The 21,108-nt window shown below is 36.2% G+C and overlaps 1 protein-coding gene across 12 annotated transcripts in view; it reads right to left on the reverse strand.

Annotated features, from left to right (window-relative positions):
- The window catches only part of ERC1 (ELKS/RAB6-interacting/CAST family member 1), a 536,559-nt gene that overhangs the window by 84,353 nt on the left and 431,098 nt on the right, over window positions 1-21,108 (reverse strand). For 8 of the 12 annotated variants that reach the window (XM_019793501.2, XM_034645665.1, XM_002914100.4 and 5 more), the window contains one exon: window positions 2,543-2,641. In XM_019793501.2, coding sequence (XP_019649060.1) covers window positions 2,543-2,641 — 99 coding nt within the window. Of the gene's footprint in view, window positions 1-985; window positions 1,053-2,542; window positions 2,642-21,108 lie in introns of all 12 variants that reach the window. The other 4 variants (XM_034645670.1, XM_034645668.1, XM_034645669.1 and 1 more) reach the window with 1 other exon arrangement.

A 21,108-nucleotide genomic window follows, 5' to 3' on the forward strand; every position in this document is an offset into this window, starting at 1 on the left:
AGAGGTCTACACATGTCCTCATCATTTTAAGAAGTATAACACCAAGACACAGACTTTTCAGAGAGAACTGACTCCAAAAGAGTGAGATCACCAATAAGCAAGGGCAGTGAATCCAGGGAGTGCAAGGCCACCAATATGTGTGAACTTATTAATTGTAATTATTATTTTTTCTAAGAAAAGGATTTCCTTAGTCAAACCTCCAGGGCATCAGATCAAAGGGAGATACTGCCACAGCTGGACTATATTTTCCAGCCAATTGGCCTGGAAAGGAGAATCTAGACAGTGTCCTGGCAACTGTTTAACACAGCAGCAATCCATAAAAGAGAGGAAAAAGAATTCTTTAGACCAACTTTTTAAAAGGTTTTCCTTTACTTCTTTACTTCTCCTTATTTTTAAGGACAGTTTGAGAGTAATGTCAAAGCTCTAGGGGATGTCCTTGGTAGGCACTCTATAAGAACCACTGACCCTGAGAATTCAGAGCATCCTTTTACAGACAGAAACAAAAGGTTTTAGTTCACAGTACAATTTTTTTTAAAGACATATATTTATAATTAATTATCACAAAAAGTAATATCCCAAACTTGCTGGCAGAGTGATCAATTTTCTAGTTCCAGTTTGATGTAAGTCACTATAAACCTTACCAGGACACTGTAAAATCACATTAGATAAGGTAGTTTATTAATAAAATCGTAACAGGAGAAATTTAATTATATGCCCTGGAAGTTCTCCCAAAAATGTATAAAAAGAAATTATAAAAGTGATTATTAACACACAAAAAGAAAAAACCCCCCACAAAACCCAACCCCACTACGTCAGAAGCATAGCAATACACACAGGAATCATGTGAAGATGAGAAAACAGAAAGCACACCAAACAATTTCATGAATTACAGAGAAATGAGGTGTGAGAATGACTGTGTAAAAAAAAAAAATTGAAAGCAAACAAACAAAAAACATTTCTATAGTTAAGGAAAGGTGTTTCTCACCGTTCTGAACAAAATGGCTGAACTAAGAGCATCTGATTGGCTATGCCCATATACCCTCCTCCTCATCCTAGGGGAGAAAGATGACAAAGGGAACAATGCCCCAGAGCAGCATGGGAATGAAAAAGAGTTGGTTAGTATTTAAAACAAAGACATAAGCATAATGTAGTAGAAGAAAATGGTCTCTAAGTTCTTGACCCTTTTTATAATAGATTCTAACTCCCTAAATTCCCTAACCTACCTAAATTAGTAACTAGTTTGTCATTACATTTCTACTTTCCTACCCTTTCAAGAGACTGTCTCTATCCCAGGGCTGGATCTGGGCAAAATTACCAGGTTGCAGACTTTTCTTTATTTTTGCCTTTTCTTCAAACTTTCCTCATTTCCATTTGCTTTCCAATACTCCCAGGCATCCAATTTCTTGTATTTATTCATTATCAAAATCTGTTTTAAGGAAAGGATCTAATACTCATCTTATATACACTGGCATAAATTTAATTCTGGGTATCAAGAACAGGCAGAGATAGCAAAATCATTTCTTGGCAAAGAAAGATGGCTGACATCAGGCAGACAGTTCTGCATTCTGCCTACATTAAGATTGGTATTGTTTTCCCTCTAAAATATAAGGCTTGCCTCAACTGGCTTAGTAAATGTCATCATACTGTGACTATATCTTCTGAATCTCAGAAAAAATTACAATTTGGATATTATTGCTGTTTTCATCTGCAATATTTCTTCTTCTAAGACAATGTCACGGCTATCATTCAGTGGAGATGTTTAGTGGGGGAGTTTCCCTTGACTTTTTAGTCATATGGATGTAATTATTTAACTTTTTTTCCCCTTCAGCTATATATTTTAAGACTGAGTGTGATGGAGATGTTGAAATCTGAGTTTTGGCAATGGGATATGAGGTAATCTGTTCACCACTCTCCCCCATCCATCATTTTCAAGATCTTGGGAGAGTTCCCTTCTTCCAAAAGACTGGAGTTGAATATGGTTCCCTTCAGTCTCATCAATGCCTCTTTTGCATTAATGAGAAGTTGAAGGCAACAATTTTCCTTGAGAATAACATATACTGGAGGGATCAACCAGGGAAATGGGAGAGAAGAAATTATCACTCTTCATAATAGGTGATGATGAGAGATTTAAAAATTTGCAATTAAACAATAGTTATCTCTAAACAGAATTGTGTCTTATAGAGCTCACAAGGAAAGAGTCTTTTTTTTTAAAAAATAAGGCATTGTTTTAATGAGAAAATTAGGACACTTACAAATTAGTATGTATCTCTCAGATTAATTTTTTTCCTCAACCAATTCAAGGATTCCTTACAGTCCTCAAATCTTTTGAGTATCTCCTCTAAAAATATTCAGAATCATCTACCACCACCTTCCTGTACAGAAATTAAATCTATGTTTAAAAACATGAGTGAAGGAGATTTCAGAAATTATTTATTTATTTTTATTTTTCTAATTTATACTCTGGAATTTGCAACATGCTAGTATAAGATACATGAAAATAAAAGCACATTTGTTTTTATAAAACATTCAAGAACAGTCTTACCTGGTCTGGGGAGGGTTTATGATTGGTTTGATTGGAATGGGAGGATTTGAAGTGGTCATCCTCATAGTTGTCGGCCATTAGCTTCATTCGATTTTGTGTCTAAGAGGAAATGATTCATGAAGTTAAATTGAGATAAAATTTCTATGATACACTGTAAAGTAACAAGTCTTTTAAGAACGTCATAAATAATAAAACTAATGCTGTCCGAAATAAAATTAAACATAGGATTTCTGAAGATATCAGGGAAAAAAATTAGGCACAGCTCCGAACTGAATTGTGCACCCCTTCCCCACCCTCCCCCTCATTCATGTTGAAGCCCTAATCCTCAGGGTAACTACATCCGGCTAGAGTCTTTAGGAGGTAATTACGGTTAAATAAAGCCATAAGGGTGGGGCCCTAATCTGATAGGATTGTGGCCTTGTAAGAAGAGGAAGAGAGAGATCATTCTCATTCTCTCTCACTCTCAGTCACTTACTCTCTCTCTCTCCCTTTCTCTCTCTTTTCCTCCTTCCCCACCATGGGAGGAGACAATAAGAAGTTGGCTTCTGCAAGCCAGGAAGAGAGCTCACACCAGGAACTGAATTGGCTGGCACCTTGATCTTGGACTTCCTAGCCTCCAGACTGGGCTTTAAGCCATCAAGTCTATGGTATTTTGTTATGGCAGTCCAAGCAAACTAAGACAGGCACCTAAATTAGTACAGAAATTTTGAGGAAAAGAGTAATCTTCTCAAATCAAGCCCCCTATGCAGTGCTTTATTTTTTAAAATAAAGACTGGATTATACCATACCTAGGATAGGACTCTGTAACTCTGTTTTTTCACTTCTTGATATGTAGGACTCGTATTTTCATACTACTATAAGAACTACTAATTTTTTAAACACTATTCCATTTTGGGGGATGTTATATACCACACAGACCATAAATATTGGAGAAAAAGTTGTCATTATCTGTAAATGAAATGATTATATACCTAGAACATCTAAGAGAATCAACTGAAAAACTATTACAACTTATAATAAAGTTCAGTAAGACGATCAGACGGAAGCTACATACATAAAATTCAATAGCTTTTCTTAACACCATCAATAAACCTTTGGGTTTTCAAAATAAGTCAGAGATTCTGAAATTCTTCTCTTCAACACTAGGCTAGACAATTATTATTCCATTGTCTTTTCTCCATGTTTACCAAAACAGAGTGGATTGGTGATTCTGTGTGATTAGTTAATGTAAGACCTGAATAAATGAATGAATACATAATATATAAGTATAAATATAAATATAAGTATAAATGTAAATATAGAGGTAGAGGCTGCTTTTAGGCAACAGGCTTGAGCAATGGAACTTGAGCAGGATGAAAGGGCCCACAGCGACCACCAAGCTGATGCAAACAGGCTCATTAAGCAACCCACCCTGAAACAGCCACAGGCTGTAACTAACCAATGCACAACACACAACCAGGCACAGTTAACCGAAAAAGGGAAAATTCAATAAGTTCCCATAACTCCTCACTCTGCCCTATAACTGGTCCCTCACCACTGCCTTGTTGCAGACAGTCTCTCCTTTGCTGTCCTGCCCACTGGTGCCTTGCAGTGTATTTAATAAATTTCTATCTCTTCTGTTCTGCCTTGGGTGAAATCTTTCACTGCCTATGCCACTGGTCCCCCATCTGATTGGGATGCCCCACAATTAAAATATGCATATATATACACATACACACACATTTTGTACACCAACCAATTCAGAAAATGCAGGGTAGACTATGCATAAAACTAAATAGCAATATATTGCACTAACAAAATATTGTTAAAATCTAAAGTTTTAGTTTCATTCTTCCACTCTCTCATACCATACAGAAAGATAAACTCCAAATGAATGAAAGACCTCAATGTGAGACAGGAATCCATCAAAATCATAGAGGAGAACATAGGCTGCAACCTCTTTGACACTGGCCACAGCAACTTCTTTCATGACACGTCTCCAAAGGCAAGGGACAAAAATGAACATTTGGGACTTCATGAAGATAAAAAGCTTCTGCACAGCAAAGGAAACAGTCAACAAAACAAAGAGGCAACCTATGGGATAGGAGAAGATATCTGCAAATGACACTACAGATAAAAGACTGGTATCCAAGATCTATACAGAATTTCTCAAACTCAATACCCAAGGAACAAATAATCAAATAAAAAAAATGGGCAGAAGATATGAACAGACACTTCTCCAATGAAGACATACGAATGGCTAATAGACACATGAAAAAATGTTCAACATTATTAGTCATCAGGGAAATTCAAATCAAAACCACATTGAGATATCACCTTGCACCAGTTAGAATGGCAAAAATTGACAAGGCAAGAAACAACAAATGTTGGAGAGGATGTGGAGAAAGGGGATCCCTGTTCTTACACTGTTGGTGGGAATGCAAGTTGGTACAGACACTTTCGAAAACAGTGTGGAGGTTCTTTAAAAAATTAAAAATTGAGCTACCCTATGACCCAGCCATCGCACTACTGGGTATTTACCCCAAAGATACAGATGTAGTGAAAAGAAGGGGGACATGGACCCCAATGTTCATATCAGCAATATCCATAATACCCAAACTGTCTAAGGAGCCAAGATGCCCTTCAACAGACGAATGGATCAAGAAGATGTGGTCCATATATACAATGGAATATTACTCAGCCATCAGAAAAAATGATTACCCAATATTTGCATCAACATGGATGTGACTGGAGGAGATTATGCTAAGTGAAATAAATCAAGCAGAGAAAGACAATTATCATATGGTTTCACTCATTTGTGGTACATAAGGAATAGCAGGGAGATTGTTAGGAGTAGGAAGGGAAAAATGAAGGGGGGTAAACAGAGGGGGAAATGAACCACGAGAGTATGGAGTTGGGAAACAAACTGAGGGTTTTAGAGGGGCGGGGGTGGGAGGGATGGGCTAGCCCGGTGAAGGGTATTAAGGAGGGCACGTATTGTATGGAGCACTGGGTGTTATATGTAAATAGTGAATCATGGAACACTACATCAAAAACTAATGATGTACTGTGTGGTGACTAACATATAATAAAAAAAAAATCTAAAGTTTTAAAGTATTGAAAATAAACCTCCTAATATTATGCAATTTAAAAATGTTTGCTGTAGATAATCTGAAAAATTTAAAAAATCACCTGTAAATCCCTCTCTGATAAGTAATAATCACTCTTACTACTTAGGTGTATCCATTCAGCCTCTTCCCTATAAACATATAAAGTGGCATACTCTTCTGATTTTTTCTCTATTTCTTCCTTATTTCTACTATAAATGGTATTTTTAAAGATTTTTATTTATTTATTTGACAAGAAAGTGAGAGAGAGAACAAGCAGGGGGAGCAGCAGAGGGAGAGGGAGAAGCAGGCTCCCCACTGAGCAAGGGGTCTGACACGGGACTCAATCCCAGGAGCCTGGGATCTCGACCTGAGCCGAAGGCAGACGCTTAACTGACTGAGCCACCCAGTCACCCCTACAAGATGGTATTTCTTGAAAAAAGATTTATTTATTTATTTTAAAGAGAAAGAGCACATGAGAGAGCAACAGAGTGGGATGGGGGAGGGGTAGAGGGAGAGAGAGTCTTAAGCAGACTTCACGCTAAGCATGGAGCCCAATGCAGGGCTTGATTTTATGATCCTGGATCACGACCTGAGCTGAAACCAAGAGTCGGATGCTTAACTGACTGTGCCACGTAGGCACCCCCAATACAGTATTTTAAAAATTACTATTATTTTACAGTATATTTTGATAGCTCGTAGGACAAGTTGTCCTTCCCCTCTACCCATTCTGCTTTGTCAAAATTTGGGACTCTTTAACACATTTTCTTTCCTAGATTAAAAACACTTTGATTAACTCCATGAGAAAATTTATAGAGATTTTTCTTTGGTATTTTTTTCATGTAATAATACCCAAGTAAGGGCTTTAGAGGCAAACTGCATGGGTCTGAATTCTAGTTCTGCTCTTAGCAGATATCTAAGTTTGGGGAAGCTACTTAAATGCTCTGAGCCTCAGTTTACTCACCTTTAAAATGAGGATAATAATACTTTCTCCTTAAAAGACTGTTATGAGGATCAACTAAGTTAATACAAGCACATAGAAAGGTGCCTGGCATAAAACACACACCCAATGTATTTTAGCTATCACCATCACTATGAACATACTTTATCATGCCATTAGATATTATTTTAAAGTCTGTTGAAGATGGCAGCAGAATAAGAGGACCTCAGGCTTACCTCGACCCAGGAACACAACTAGATAACTATCAAATCATCCTAAATACCCCAGAAATTGACCTGAAGACTAACAGAACAAACTCCACAACTAAAGGGAGAGAAGTCACACTGAAGAATGTAGGAAGGCAGAGATGTGGTTTAGGGGAGAAACGGATCACAGGTGCTGAGGAGGGGAGGGAGCCATGGTTGTACAGAAGGACAAGAGAGAGAGAGAGGAGCATAAAGGCAAACACAGAAAGAGAATGTTTCCCAAAGCCACTGGCTTGGAAAATGAGAGGGGCTGAATTTCTTGAGTACTTACAACCAGTGAGACTTAAATCCTGGAGTTTTAAAGATCAGCAGATTTGCTTGGGATAGAGCTCCAAGGGCACTGCCCTGCTCCTGGAGAGAAGGTAGGCAAACAACCTAGGGGCAGAGAGCCTGGAAACAGCAATCTGAAAACACCTGGGGCACACAGGGGATAGATTATTTGCTCTTCTCAGAGTGCATCCCTGAGAGGCAGCGCTCACAGAGATGTCCCTATGGAAACAAAGGGGCTGGCTGCTACCACTTCCCTCCCAGGCCCCTCAGCATAAACACCGAAACACCTGTGGGAAGCAGCGCAAGGCTTACACTGGTTGCCTAACTTGCTTACACAAAACTCCACCCCCCTGCGCTTAGGCAGGACTGCCCTTCTCATTAAGCTTGCCTCAGTCCCAGTGCAGTGGGTTCCTGCCCCAAAAGTCCAGCACAAACCCCTACCCACACCACATCTCCTGACCAGAGAGTTCTGTATGGCCTCAGTTCTGGTGCAGTTGGTATCACGTCTCATTTCATAAGCAGACCAGAGTACACCTGGTTAAAACTTGCCACATTCAGGCCAGGATAGCTTTTGCAGACCACTGGCCTGAAGGATAGAGCAGTCAAAACACAAGAGCAGAGCATGTAACACACACCAGAGATGCTTCCTGAAGCATCAGGCCTGGGCACTACATGGCCTCTTCTTCCTAAGGCCATTACTGTCAGGAACAGGAGACATAACCAGCTTTTCTAACATACAGAAGAAGGCAGAGACTTACACAAAATGCCACCATACAGAAGTTTATCCCAAATGAAAGAACAAGATAAGGCAGGGCAAGTGATCTAGGTGAAACAGATATAAGTAACTAGTCTGATGGAGAACTTAAAGCAACAGACACTGGGTTTGGGAAAAGAATAGAAGACATCAGTGAGACCTTTACCACAGAGATCAAAGAGATAAAAAAGAATCAATCAGATGAAGAATGCAATAAACAAGATTGGAAACAGGCTGATGCAATGAACAGCAGGCTGAAGAAGCAGAGTAATGAATTAGTGACCTAGAAGACAAAGTAATGGAAAATAATGTAGCAGAACAAAAGAGAGAAAGAAGAATTATGCCACATGAGAAAAGACTTAGGAAACTCAGTGACTCCATCAAATGCAGTAATATTTATATTATAGGAGTCCCAGAAGAAGAAGAGTGAGAAAAGGGCAGAACATTTATTTCAGGAATAGCAGAAACGAAAGAAAGAATAACTAAACTGGGGAAGGAAACAGACATGCAGATCCAGAAGGCACAGAGATCTCCCATCAAAATCAATAACAGCAGACCAACACCAAGACACAGTGTAATTAAATTTGCAAAATATAGTGGCAAAGAAGAAAATCTAATAGGCAGCAGGACAAATGAAGTCCTTAACTTATAAGGGAAAACCCATAAGGCTAGCTGGAGAGTTCTCAACAGAAACTTGGCAAGCCAGAAGGGATTGACAGGATATATTGAAGGTGCTGAATGAGATAAATCTGCAGGTGAGAATACGCTATCCCCAAAGCTGTCATTTAGAATAGAGGGAGAGATAAAGAGCATCCCAGACAAACAAAAACTAAAGGAGTTAGTGACCACTAAACCAGCCCTGCAAGAAATATTAAAGATTCTGAGTGCAAAGGAGAGACCAAAAGTAACAAAGACAAGAAAGGATCAGAGAAAATCACCAGAAACAACAACAAAACAAGTAATAAAATGGGAATAAATAGATATTTATCAATAATTATTTTGAATTTTGTAAATGGACTAAACACTCTAATCAAGAGATAGGGTGTCAGAATGAATTAAAAAAATAAGATCCATCTATATGCTGCCTACAAGAGACTTATTTTAGACTTAAAGACACCTGAAGATTGAAAGTGAGAGGGTGGAGAAACAGTTCTCATGCAAATGGGAGTAGCAATACTTATATTGGATATACTAGACTTTTTTGTTCTTGTATTGTTTTTATCCTGCTTTGGTATCAGGGTGATGCTGGCCTCACAGAATGATTTTGAATGTATTTCCTCTATTCTATTATTTGTAAGATTTTGATAAAGATTGTCATTATTTCAAATGTTTGGTAGAATTCACCAATGAAGCCATTATAGTCTTGGGCTTTTCTGTGCTGGGAGATTGTTTAATTTTTAATTCAAATTTCACTCTTCCATTTCTTTCATTGGTCTAAGAAGATTTCCTATTTCTTGGATTCAAGTTTCATGATTCAATCATGGTAACTTGTGAGTTTTTAGGAATTATCTGTTTTTTCCCCCAAAGCTATTTGATTTGTTAGTACATAATTGTTTACAGTAATCTGTTATCATGCTATGTATTTCTGTGGTTATCTGTTGTATTATTTTCTCTTCCATTTCTCATTTTGGTTTTTGAGTCTTCTTTTTTGTCTCAGCAAACATAGTTAAAGCATTATGAATTTTATTTTTTTTTAAAAACTCTCATTACTTTCAACATTATGTTATTGTTTATTCTGGTTTCTATTTTATTTATTTCTGATTTTTCTTTGTTGTTTCCTTCCTTTACTAAATTTCAGCCAAGTTTCTTCTTTTTCTAGTTCCTTTTGGTGTAATGTTACCTGTTTATTTGGATTTTTTTCTTAATACGAGCATTTATAGCATAAGTTTCACTCTAACATCTGCTTTTGCTGCATCCCCCCAAAAAGGAGTACACTATTGTGATGAGCAGTGAGTAATGTATAGAATTATTATTTTTTTAAAAAAGATTTATTTTAGAGAAAGCGAGCATGTGCGTGCATGAGTGGGGAGAGGGGCAGAAGGAGAGGGAAAGACAGAAGCAAACTACCTGCTGAGTGCAAAGCCCAGATGTGGGGTTCCACCTAATGATCCTGAGATCATGACCTGAGCTGAAATCAAAAGTCAGACGCTTAACTGACTGAACCACCCTGCTGCCCCTGTATAGAATTATCAAATCATTATATTGCACACCTGAAACTAATGTAACACTGTATGTTAATCATATTCAATAAAAATAAAAATAGAAAAAAATAAGGAAAACTGAACATTTAAAAAATTAAACAATATATTTTATTTTTTATTTTTTTAAAAAGATTTTATTTATTCATTTGAGAGAAAGAAAGAGAGAGAAGGAGAGCACAGAGGGAGAAGCAAACTCCCTGCCAAGCAGAGAGCCTGACATGGGGCTCAATCCTGAGATCATGATCTGAGCCGAAGACACCCAACCGACTGACCCACCCAGGCACCCCTAAATAATGTATTTTTAAAGTAACTTATGAATTAAAGAAGAGGAAATCACAATGGAAATTGTAAGTTATTTATAATAAAAAATTAATATATAATACACCAAAATTTGAGAATACAACTTAAAGTAGTTCTTTGATGAAAATTTATAACCTCAAACAACCTCTGAATACCCTTATTTAAAGAAAAAGTCAAAGGGTGCCTGGTTGCTGCAGTGGGTTAAGCACCCGACTCTTGGTTTCGGGTCAGGTCGTGATCTCAGGGTTGTGAGATGGAGCCCCAGAGTCGGGTCCATGCTCAGCGTGGAGTCGGCTTAAGATTTTCCATCGCTCTCTGCTTCCCCCTCACCCTGCCGTACTCATATTTGCACTCTCTCTCTCTCAAATAAGAAATAAATCTTTAAAAAAATAAAAAATGAAAAAAGTCAAGATTGAAAATAAGTAAGTTAAGCCTAAAGTAAATTGAGGAAACAAATAAAGAGAAAGGCAAATATTAGCGAATTTTTAAAAAGAGAAATAATAACATAAAAATCAGGTTCTTTGAAATTAATAATAAATATCCAGCAAAACATGTCAAGAAAGAAAGACATAAACACATGCTAGAAGGAGCCAAAACAGGAGGCCATAACTACAGACAGATTTTTAAAATCATTAAATACTACACGTATGCCAATACATTTAAATACTTAGGTAAAGGGGATACTTTTCTTAAAAAACAACTTACCAAAAGTGATGCAAAAAGAAATATTAAATATTAATAAATCAACGGTTAATGAAGACCTCTCTCCTCATTCCACTAGAGAGCAAACATTCTGTGTAATGGTGAAAATTTTGAAGTGAAAACATTAAATTGAGGGACAAAAAGGACTATCTTTTACCACTGCTCTTATTCAACATTATAATGAAAGTCCCAGCCTGGGCAATAAGGAAACCAAATAAAATCAAAGATATAAAAATTGAAAAGGAAAATATAAAACTTTCAATATTTGCATTAGTTCACTGCCTAACGTATCGATGAGATCTATAAACTATGGGAGAGATGACTGTTAAATATAAGCATTAACCAATTAAAAATATGAGAAAACATAGCAATAGCTAGTAAGATATGAAGAACTTAGAAAAATACATATTTTTCTACATGTAAATTATCTGTGAGTGAAATTACAAAATAGTACTTAAGAGCACCAAAGAATAACTTTAAAATGGAGAGACAGAACATGTTCTTAGAATTCATGATGCCATGCACATAAAGCTTAAAAGCATATGAAGCAATTGTATTGGATGCTTTGGAATATATACATGCATAGTACAAGTGTCCATCAAAGTAGAAGTTAGTGGTGTAGAAGGTGGGAAAGGATTGATGTACATGATCTGGAGTGGGTGACATGGTTATCTCTAGCAGTTCTGCATGTGTTTCTTAACCTGTTTGGTGAGTATATGAATAGATATTACTCACCAAATTACAGAAACAGGTTCTCTGTACTGTCATAGTCCTATTTTATTTTTTGTATCTTATTGTTCTCTAAGCTATTATTAGTTTACATATTTTATAATTTAAAAATATTCACGGGAACTGTGCGTTCCTTCTATAGGTTTTAAAAATTATAAGCAAAAAATCTGAGTTATGAAATTTTTAAAAGTCAGTAGGCTGACATGCTCATTATATTAAACTTATTCTTGGAATGAAGAGGGAAAAAAGGGGGGGGGGATAAGAAACAGACTCTTAACTACAGAGAACAAACTAATGTTTACCAGAGGGGAGATGTGGGGGGGGGAGGGTGAAATAGGTGATAAGGATTAAAGAGTACACTTACTATGATGAAAAAATCAAAAGCAAAAAAAATTATTCTTAAATTTAATTTTAACTGGCTGCAAAGTATTCAGGAGAATGGACACTTAATGAGTCTGATATCATTGGACATTAAGGTTCTCCACATTTTTACCTAATAATACATGCACATTACTAAGTTGTTTCCTCCCTCCAGAAAATGACAGCAAAGAAAATACTTATCAAAAATTGTCTGGGATAACCAAATTTCTCTTTTCTGAGATGACTTGGAGTGACCTTGAAAATATGTAGGGTAATTTTTATGTCATGTGGTATTGCATGACAAATGGAAAGTTTTCTGCAAAGTGGGTCTTGGGGAAGGCGACAGGAGAAAGGAAAGGGCAAAGAGTTGTGCCCAGAAAGTGAGCAAAACATTTGCACATCATTCATATGATTAAGAAACTTTTCCAAGTTGACTTTAGTAATAACGCACAGTGATAATATACTTGGCTAGTTATTTTTCTAGAACATGTCATACTTAATCTTTTATATGTGATGCCTAGTTTAATTTTAAAAACTTAAAAAGAAGTACTATGGGGTGCCTGGGTGACTCAGTTGGTCAAGCATCTGCCTTTGGCTTGGGTCATGATTCTACGGTCCTGGATCAAGCCCTGCATTGGGCTCCCTGCTCAGCGGTGAGTCTGCTTCTCCCTCTCCTTCTGCTGCTCCCCCTGCCTGTGCTCTGTCTCTCTAATAAATAAATAAAATCTTAAAAAAAAATGTAGTGGCTTTCAATAGGAGCCATTCATGTAGAAAATAAAAATAAAAACTTAAAAAGAGGTACTAATAAAGCACACACAAATCCACTTTCAAGGAAGAAGGTACTTCAAATATTCCTTAGTTGGGATTATGAAATCCTCCCAAAGGAATTCATCATGGTAGACAGATAAGACCAAAGATTACTTATTTGATACATGTATATGAATGAAGAAATAGTCATAAGAACTTAGTTCTCCATTTCTAGAAGACATGAAGATGATCAAAGTTTAGTGTTTCTACGTCTAGTGTTCAGAAATTTGAAGTTTGTTCCCTGCATAGTCATGGGGTTGAGCTCTAAAATATTGACTGCTCATACAGCATTAGAAATCATACAGATTGTATCAATGACTCCGTGCTCTTAAGGAGCTCTTGTACTATGCTCTTCTGAAGATAAGACTGGCAAGCAAAAGGAGTAAGTCCTTCATGTTTTTCTGACATGAAAGGTACTTTACATCCAGATATTTTCCCTCTTAAACCATGCCACGTGCATGTGCACATAGTTGAATTCCCCTGATCCCAATGACATAAATAATAAGACTGTCTGAAGAAAAGAAGGGAAAGAAAAAGCAAGAAACTTACTAAAATAAACTTCTTTAGTTGTAAATGCATATCTATGTATACAGGTATACACACCCTCTCAGAGGAAAGGGAGTTCCTTGTTTATTCTGTAATCCTTTCTCTAAGATGTCAGTGCTCAAACAAGGTGTCAGAGAAACTATATTTCACAGAAAAAATACATAGTTAAGGTAAGAAACAGTGTATGTTAGTTATCCAAACCCAGGTATTTAAAGAAATGGTTTGAATTCCAATCAGATTTCACTAGTTCACTAATCTTTGTTCTTCAGTTTGTGCTACTGTTATTAACCTACCTAGTTTCAGAAATAGTAATAGTTGGAAATATTCTGAGATATTTTAGAAAACATATTGTGAATAAATTTTACCCTTACTTATCTGGGTTATTTCCAACTATAATTATCTTTAAGAAAATATTAAAATTACTTTTGCATATATTTGTTAAACCTTGGAAATAATTTTATCAAAGTGAATTGTAATTAAACGTAGTTATATTGGTATTTGATATACAAAATGAAAAAAGCATAATCCTTAACGATTTCAGTTAGGTGTGTCAGATTCAGTGCTTGTTATACATTTAACAAAATCTCAACAAATTACCTTTGAGTTTTGTTTTAAACTTCATATCATGAAAAAATATAAATTAGCCATCAATATTAATTTTTTAAAAGATTTTACTTATTTATTTTTTTAGTAATCTCTATATCCAACGTGGGGCTCAAATGTACAACCCCGAGATCAATAGTTGCATGCTCTACCAACTGAGCCAGCCAGGGGCCCCAGTCATTAATTATTCTGGAGTTGTGCTATATATTTCTCTTTTTATACACCAGTGTCTGAAGATGGTCTTTGTAGTCAGGAAAGTTTGTTTTCCATTGGTTGAACAGCTTTCCGAAGGACAATGTGAGGGAGTACAGTATGAAGAGGAAGGGGAACAAGATTAGAAGGAATATCTGTACAGAGTTTAGCCCAACTGCTGTCACAGTCAGATTACCTTTACATCCTATTTTCTCAACTGGTGTTTAAGTTCTATAACAGAAAAGTGTATCTTCCACTGATTTTGTTTTGATTCTTAAATAAATCAGTTTGGTAGTTTAATTTTGGTGGTCTTGATTAGTATTTTCAGTTTACTGATGGAATCTTGAAGCTTATTATCCTGCAATCACTCTTATACATCAAGAAAAAAGAAACCATGAAGAATCTCAGCTGTAGCAACCTGAACTGACCAGTTCTCCCCATCACTGCTTTTCTGCTTTAAAGCCTGTTTTGTCCAATAATCATAGAGCTCTACTGGCTTTCTTTTGGTCAGTATCTGCCCAGCATATTTAAAAAAAAAGTCACTTAACTATCTTCCATTCTGTATCATTTTGTTTTAGATCTGTTTCTCAAAAAATAGCATATTCATTCATTCATTCAACAAATACTAGGTTTCTGACATTGTTCTAGGTGCTGTGATAAATGAACAAAGCCCCTTCCCTCATGGAGCTTACATTTTAAAGAATATTGGCTGAAGCTAAAAATAGTCTACAGCTAGATTTGGTATTTTTTCATCTTTCTTCAATAAAATTTAACTTATTTACCTTTAACGTATTACTGATACAATTAGATTTATTTTTAACATTACTTTTGGTAACAGGTATTTTTCCTACTTGACTTCAGGTGAATGGATGAAGAAAATTTTTATTCACTGTTTTCCTTCATTATTTTGAAGTTTTACACTCTATTTCTTTTACTTTACTGCTTACCTATAATACCAGCACGTATGCTTGACAAGTATAACAAGGTTATTGCATCTTTATTCTCCCTCTTAATAATATGAACACTTGGGGCAATCTGTCATTGTTACTAAATTAGTGTTTTATGCTCCGTGCTTACTTATATTTGCCTACACATTCATTCTCCCCACCCCCCAGCACTATTTTTGGCATCTCACCTAATTTCTTCTTCACTGAAGTAGTATTTTTAAATGAGGGAGCATGAGTGGTGAACTCTCTCAGCATTTGTCTGAAAATATTATTTCAACCATACTTTTGGGTGCAGAATTTTAGATTTGCAATTACTTTTCCTCAATACTTTGAAGCTATTTATCACCTCACTCTCTTACGCCTTTTATTGATTCTATTGAATCTATTGACAAATTCTTGTATCCTTGTAGGTAGGTAATCTATCTGTTTTTCCTGGTTACTTTTAACAGGTCTTTCTTTTTCTGTGAAGTTTCACTAAAAGATTTATATGTGTGGTTATTGGTCTTTCTCAAGACTTGTAGTGCTTCTTCGATCTGAGGATTAGTGATTTTCATCAATAATAAAAATATGTTTTTATCTATTCTAATACCGCCTCTTTGGAATTTTTGCTATCATCTTTCTCAAAACTCCTATTGGATGAATGTTGTACCTTTTCAGTCTATCTTGTGTGTCTGTTAATTTCTCTTCCTAATATTCTATCCCATTTTATCTCTCTGTTCTGTATTTGGGGTAATTTTTGCAATCTTACCTTTCAAAACATTCTCTTTTTAGATGTGTTAATTTGCCCACTAAGTTTTTAACAAAATGATTAGATTTTTTGGTTTCATTTCATACTGATTATTTGGCAAATCTCCCCAACCCAATGCTTACTATGTGCCAAGCACTATTTTAAGAGCTTTAGGTAACTTAATTAATTTAATCCTCATAACACCAATATGAAGTCGGTACAATTATCATCCCAATTTTATATATGAAGAAACAGGTATATAGAGCCTAGGTAATATGATAAAGTTCATATGATGAATAATTCACAGGGCTAGAATCTAATACCAACAGTCTAGCTTCTAGACTAGAAGAACCTCTACTCTTTTTTATAACTAAAAAAAAAATACATTTTATATTGAGAACTTTGAACATACACAAAAGGAGAAAAAAGAAATCATTCTATTACTCTACTTGTTTCCTTTATCCCCCCTTCTCTTTATTTGCTACCATATTTCTTTTAACTTAATTTTGAGATAACTATAGATTCAATGCAGTTGTAAAAAATAATGTAAAAATAGCTAAAACAATCTTGATGTAGAACAAAGTTGGAGGATTCATACCTCTTGATTTCAAAGTTACTACAAAGCTTACAGAAGCCAGTGTGATTATCAGTACAGGGCTAGAAATACAGATCGATGAAACAGAATTGAGAGTATAGAAATAAACTTTTAACTTTTATGGTTAATTTTCGACAAGGGTACCAAGACAATTCAGTGGAGAAAGAACAGTCTTTTCAACAAACGGTGTTGGAACAAATTGACACCTACATGCAAAAAAATGACTGGCCCTCTACCTCACAACATGAGAGAATGAACTTAAAATGGATCACAGACCTAAATGTAGGAGCTAAAACTATAAAACTTTTATAAAAAAACCAGGAGTAAATATTCATGATCTTGAGTTAGGCAATAATATTTGAGATATGACACCAAAAGAGTATGAATGTCAAAAGAAAAAGCCACGGGGTGCCTCAGTGACTCAGTTGGTTAAGGCTCTGACTCTTGATTTTGGCTCAGGTCATGATCTCAGGGATTGCTGAGATTGAGCCCCATACCAGGCTCTGCACTAGGTGTAGAGCCTACTTAAGATTCTTTCTCTCCCTTTCCCTCTGCTCTTCTTCCCCCATCCCCCCAAGGAAAAGAAGAGAAAAGAAAAGAAAAGAAAAGAAAAAGCCAAATAAATTAGGCTACATCAAAATTTAAAAACTTTATGCTGCATATAATACTATCAAAAAGTTAAAAGACAATCCACAGAGTGGGAGAAAATATTTACAAATCATGTATTTGATAAAGGACTTATATCCAGAACTCTAATAACTCAGTAAGAAAAACAATCCCAACTAAAAAATGGGTAAAGGATTTGAATCAATGTTTCTCCAAAGAAAAAACACAAATAAGCAATAAGCACATGGAAAGACTGTTCAACATCATTAGTCATTAGGGAAACGTAAATGAAAACCATGATGAGATAACACAATGAACAGGATGGCTATAATAAGAAACAATAACAAGTGCTGGTGAGAATGTGGAGGAATGCTAATATAATGATAGTGGGATTGTAAAATGGTATAACTCCTTGGAAAACACCTTCACTGTTCCTCAAGAGGTGAAACGCAGATTTACTATATGACCCAGCAACTCCGCTCACAGGTGTACACTCAAGATAACTGAAAATATATTTAACACAAAAAATTGTATACAAATGTTCACAGCCTATTACAATAGAAAAGGAGAAATAACCCAACTATCCAGCAACTTACGAATGGGTAAAAACAATGAGGCTTATCCATAATGGAATATTATTCAGCCACAAAAAGGAATGAAGTACTGATATATGCAACAAATGTGGCTGGAACTTGAAAATACTTTGCTAAGTAAATTAAGCCACAAAAAAGGGCACATGTTATAGGATTCCATTTATATGACATGCCTAGAATAGGCAAATTCATCTACATTTCTTCCCTATGATCTTTTAACCATTTTCCCCCTATTAAATTATTTTCTGAATTTTTAGAAATGCTTTTTATTAGTGATAGTAGGCGTTTGTGACATAATTTTTTCCCCATAGTTTCACACTTGTCTTAAGAGCCCATACTCTTTACTACACTATACTGCATCCCCCGTTCATCTCTTATTTTAAAATCATTTAAAAATATTGCTCCCGGGGCACCTGGGTGGTACAGTTGGCTAAGTGTCTGACTCTTGGTTTCAGCTCAGGTCATGATCTCATGGGTTGTGGGATTGAGCCCTGAGTCAGGCTCCATGTTCAGCATGGAGTCTGAGACTTTCTCTCCTTCCTCTGCCCTTCCCCCACGCCACAGGTACGCTCTCTCTCAAATAAATAAACTCCTTAAAAAAATAAAAATACTGCTCCTCTATAATCTCAAGTTTTTAAAAAGGTGATCTTCCTGTTTCTTACATCTTCCTCCTGGTGGATGGATTGTGAACTCATCTTAAGAAGGGCAACTTTTCATTCCATGGGAATACTGTGAAGTTTGGGTTGTTGAAGGATCTTACGGTGATACTGTAATTGCTTTAAAGGGGCATGTAAGTCTGGGATAAATTTTTATACTAATATTTCAGGTAGGAACTTCCACACCAAGTGTAAATTTACACTCTGAATCTGCAGGAGGTACAGGCTTCAGAATTCTGACATCTTATAGGGGACTTTGGGTTTCTTTCCAGAGGCATGGCAGAGAAAAAGCTTCTTTGTTACCTACCAGTTGTAAAAGTTTGACTTAGTCTTTTTTTCCCCTTTTATTACATTCCTCTGGCTGTCCTATCCTACAGCAGAAGTTCAGTTCCAACTCCCCACCTCATGTAATCCTAATGTCTCTCCCCCTTTCCTTACATAGGCACTGAAATCCAAGCTCCCAGTTATAACTGGGTCATAACCAATCGTAACTCCTAGGGCTGCTGCTGCATTCGTTCATACACATCCATCTCTGCATTCTGATCCCCTCTTTGCTTCGGACACCTGGAGACTTCCCTTTCAATGAGCTCCATCACGCATCACAAATTTTGAGAAGTAGTTAAAACCTGCATCTTTAGGTTTGGAACAAAAGCATTTCAGTGTTATCTGGAACCTCTGTCAGATTGTAATAATCTGTTCACATATATTTTCTTTCAACAGATTGTGACTTTATGAGAGCGGGGACAAAGACTCACTCACCTTTGTATCAACTCAGTTCCTAGTAAAATTGCCAGCATTTAGAAGACCCTCAATATGTTTGCCAATTCCAGAGTCTATTTCCCATGGTTGATAAAAAATGAAAATAAGTTCGTAGTTCCCACCTTTTCCACCCTTTTGGATTATATTTTACTATTTTTCCAGCAATGAACTTCATATTTTGAAAGCTTTTTCTATTGAATTACTTTCATTTAATAATGCACTCTTCCATTTGTATTAATTAAAAATAGATTTACCAAATAGAATTTCTCATGACTACAAAAAATTCAGCATTACCACAATGAGTTATCTCAGCAAAAAGGAAAGACATTTTAACTAACTAGCAGTTTTATCTCCCCAAAACCCATAGTTGCTATTACTTATACTAGTTTCAAAAAAAGCTCCAGAATCCAAGGACTCTGGTTTATAAGTATTTATGAAATTTTTTTCTTTGATTTTCTCATATATAAATGATTTATTTATGAAAAGGAAAACTTCTGACTACAGCTATTTATGTATTTATTTTAGTACTCAGTGGAGTTTTTTTTAAAAGCTTCAAGGAGGGATGCCTGGGTGGTTCAGTTGGTTAAGTGTCTGCCTTCAGCTCTGGTCATGATCCCAGGGTCCTGGGATTGAGTCCCGCATTAGTCTCCTTGCTCACTGGGGAGCCTGCTTCTCCCTCTGCCTGCTGCTCCCCTTGTTTGTGCGCACTCTCTCTCTCTCGGACAAATAAATAAATAAAATCTTAAAAAAAAATTTCTGGAAAAAAAATAAAGGCATTGTGTAATTTTCCTCTCTATCTCATGAGTACTCTTGGGGAAAAAAAAAAGAGTACTCTTGGGTACATCACCATTTATGGCATTAAGCTCATAGAATATCTGTTCTTTCAATGTTCTGTACTTCCTACCAAAACCCTACCTTCTTTTTTCTCTTGGTAGAAGGAAAAACAAACAAAACACACAAAAAACCCCCCCAAACAACAAATGCCCACAAAACTGTCTATCTGCTTGTTTGGAGGAGCCTAACCTCTTCCATCTCATTACGATCATTCCTTAATTCTTAGAGGCTTGTATGTTATTCTTTGCTTCTATAACACAGAGACACATAATATAGCTGGGAGAATTTTTAAACATAGTTAATATTCACTGAACTGAAGATAATCCATCTTAGCTGTCAGAAAGAATATATTAGTGGTTAATCCTGATTATTGTGTATATCTGACAGTTTTCTATATGNTCCTGATTATTGTGTATATCTGACAGTTTTCTATATGCCATGAAGACATTAACTGTGGATGACAGCAGCCTATACTTTCTTGTCCAAAAAATTTAACATGATGATAAAGATATTCAGCATTTTTTAATTTAAAATTTTTTAAAGATTTTATGTATTTATTTGACACGGAGAGAGAGCACAAGCAGGCACAGAGCCTGATGTGGGGCTTGATCTGACTCTTATATCATGACCTGAGATGCAGGCAGATGCTTAACTGACTTGAGCCACCCAGGAGCCCCAAATTAAAAATTTTTAACTAAAAATTTCTATTTTACTCTTAATTTTGACATCTGTGATGTTTTCTGGCAAGGCCTAGTGTGTAAATGCTGTACACTGGAGTGCTAAAGTCAGATCAGCTCCATAAAGTCATTCCTAAAATTAGGTCAGAAACTTAAGTTCCAGGAAATGAAACATCTTATAGGTCCACCTGCCTCTACTAACCCAAACTAATGTCTAAAATAAGACTGTTCAGGGGCGCCTGGGTGGCACAGCGGTTAAGCGTCTGCCTTCGGCTCAGGGCATGATCCCGGCGTTACGGGATCGAGCCCCACATCAGGCTCCTCTGCTATGAGCCTGCTTCTTCCTCTCCCACTCCCCCTGCTTGTGTTCCCTCTCTCGCTGGCTGTCTCTATCTCTGTCAAATAAATAAATAAAA

This window comes from Ailuropoda melanoleuca, chromosome 16 (assembly GCF_002007445.2).
Source record: "Ailuropoda melanoleuca isolate Jingjing chromosome 16, ASM200744v2, whole genome shotgun sequence".
NCBI lineage: Eukaryota > Metazoa > Chordata > Mammalia > Carnivora > Ursidae > Ailuropoda > Ailuropoda melanoleuca.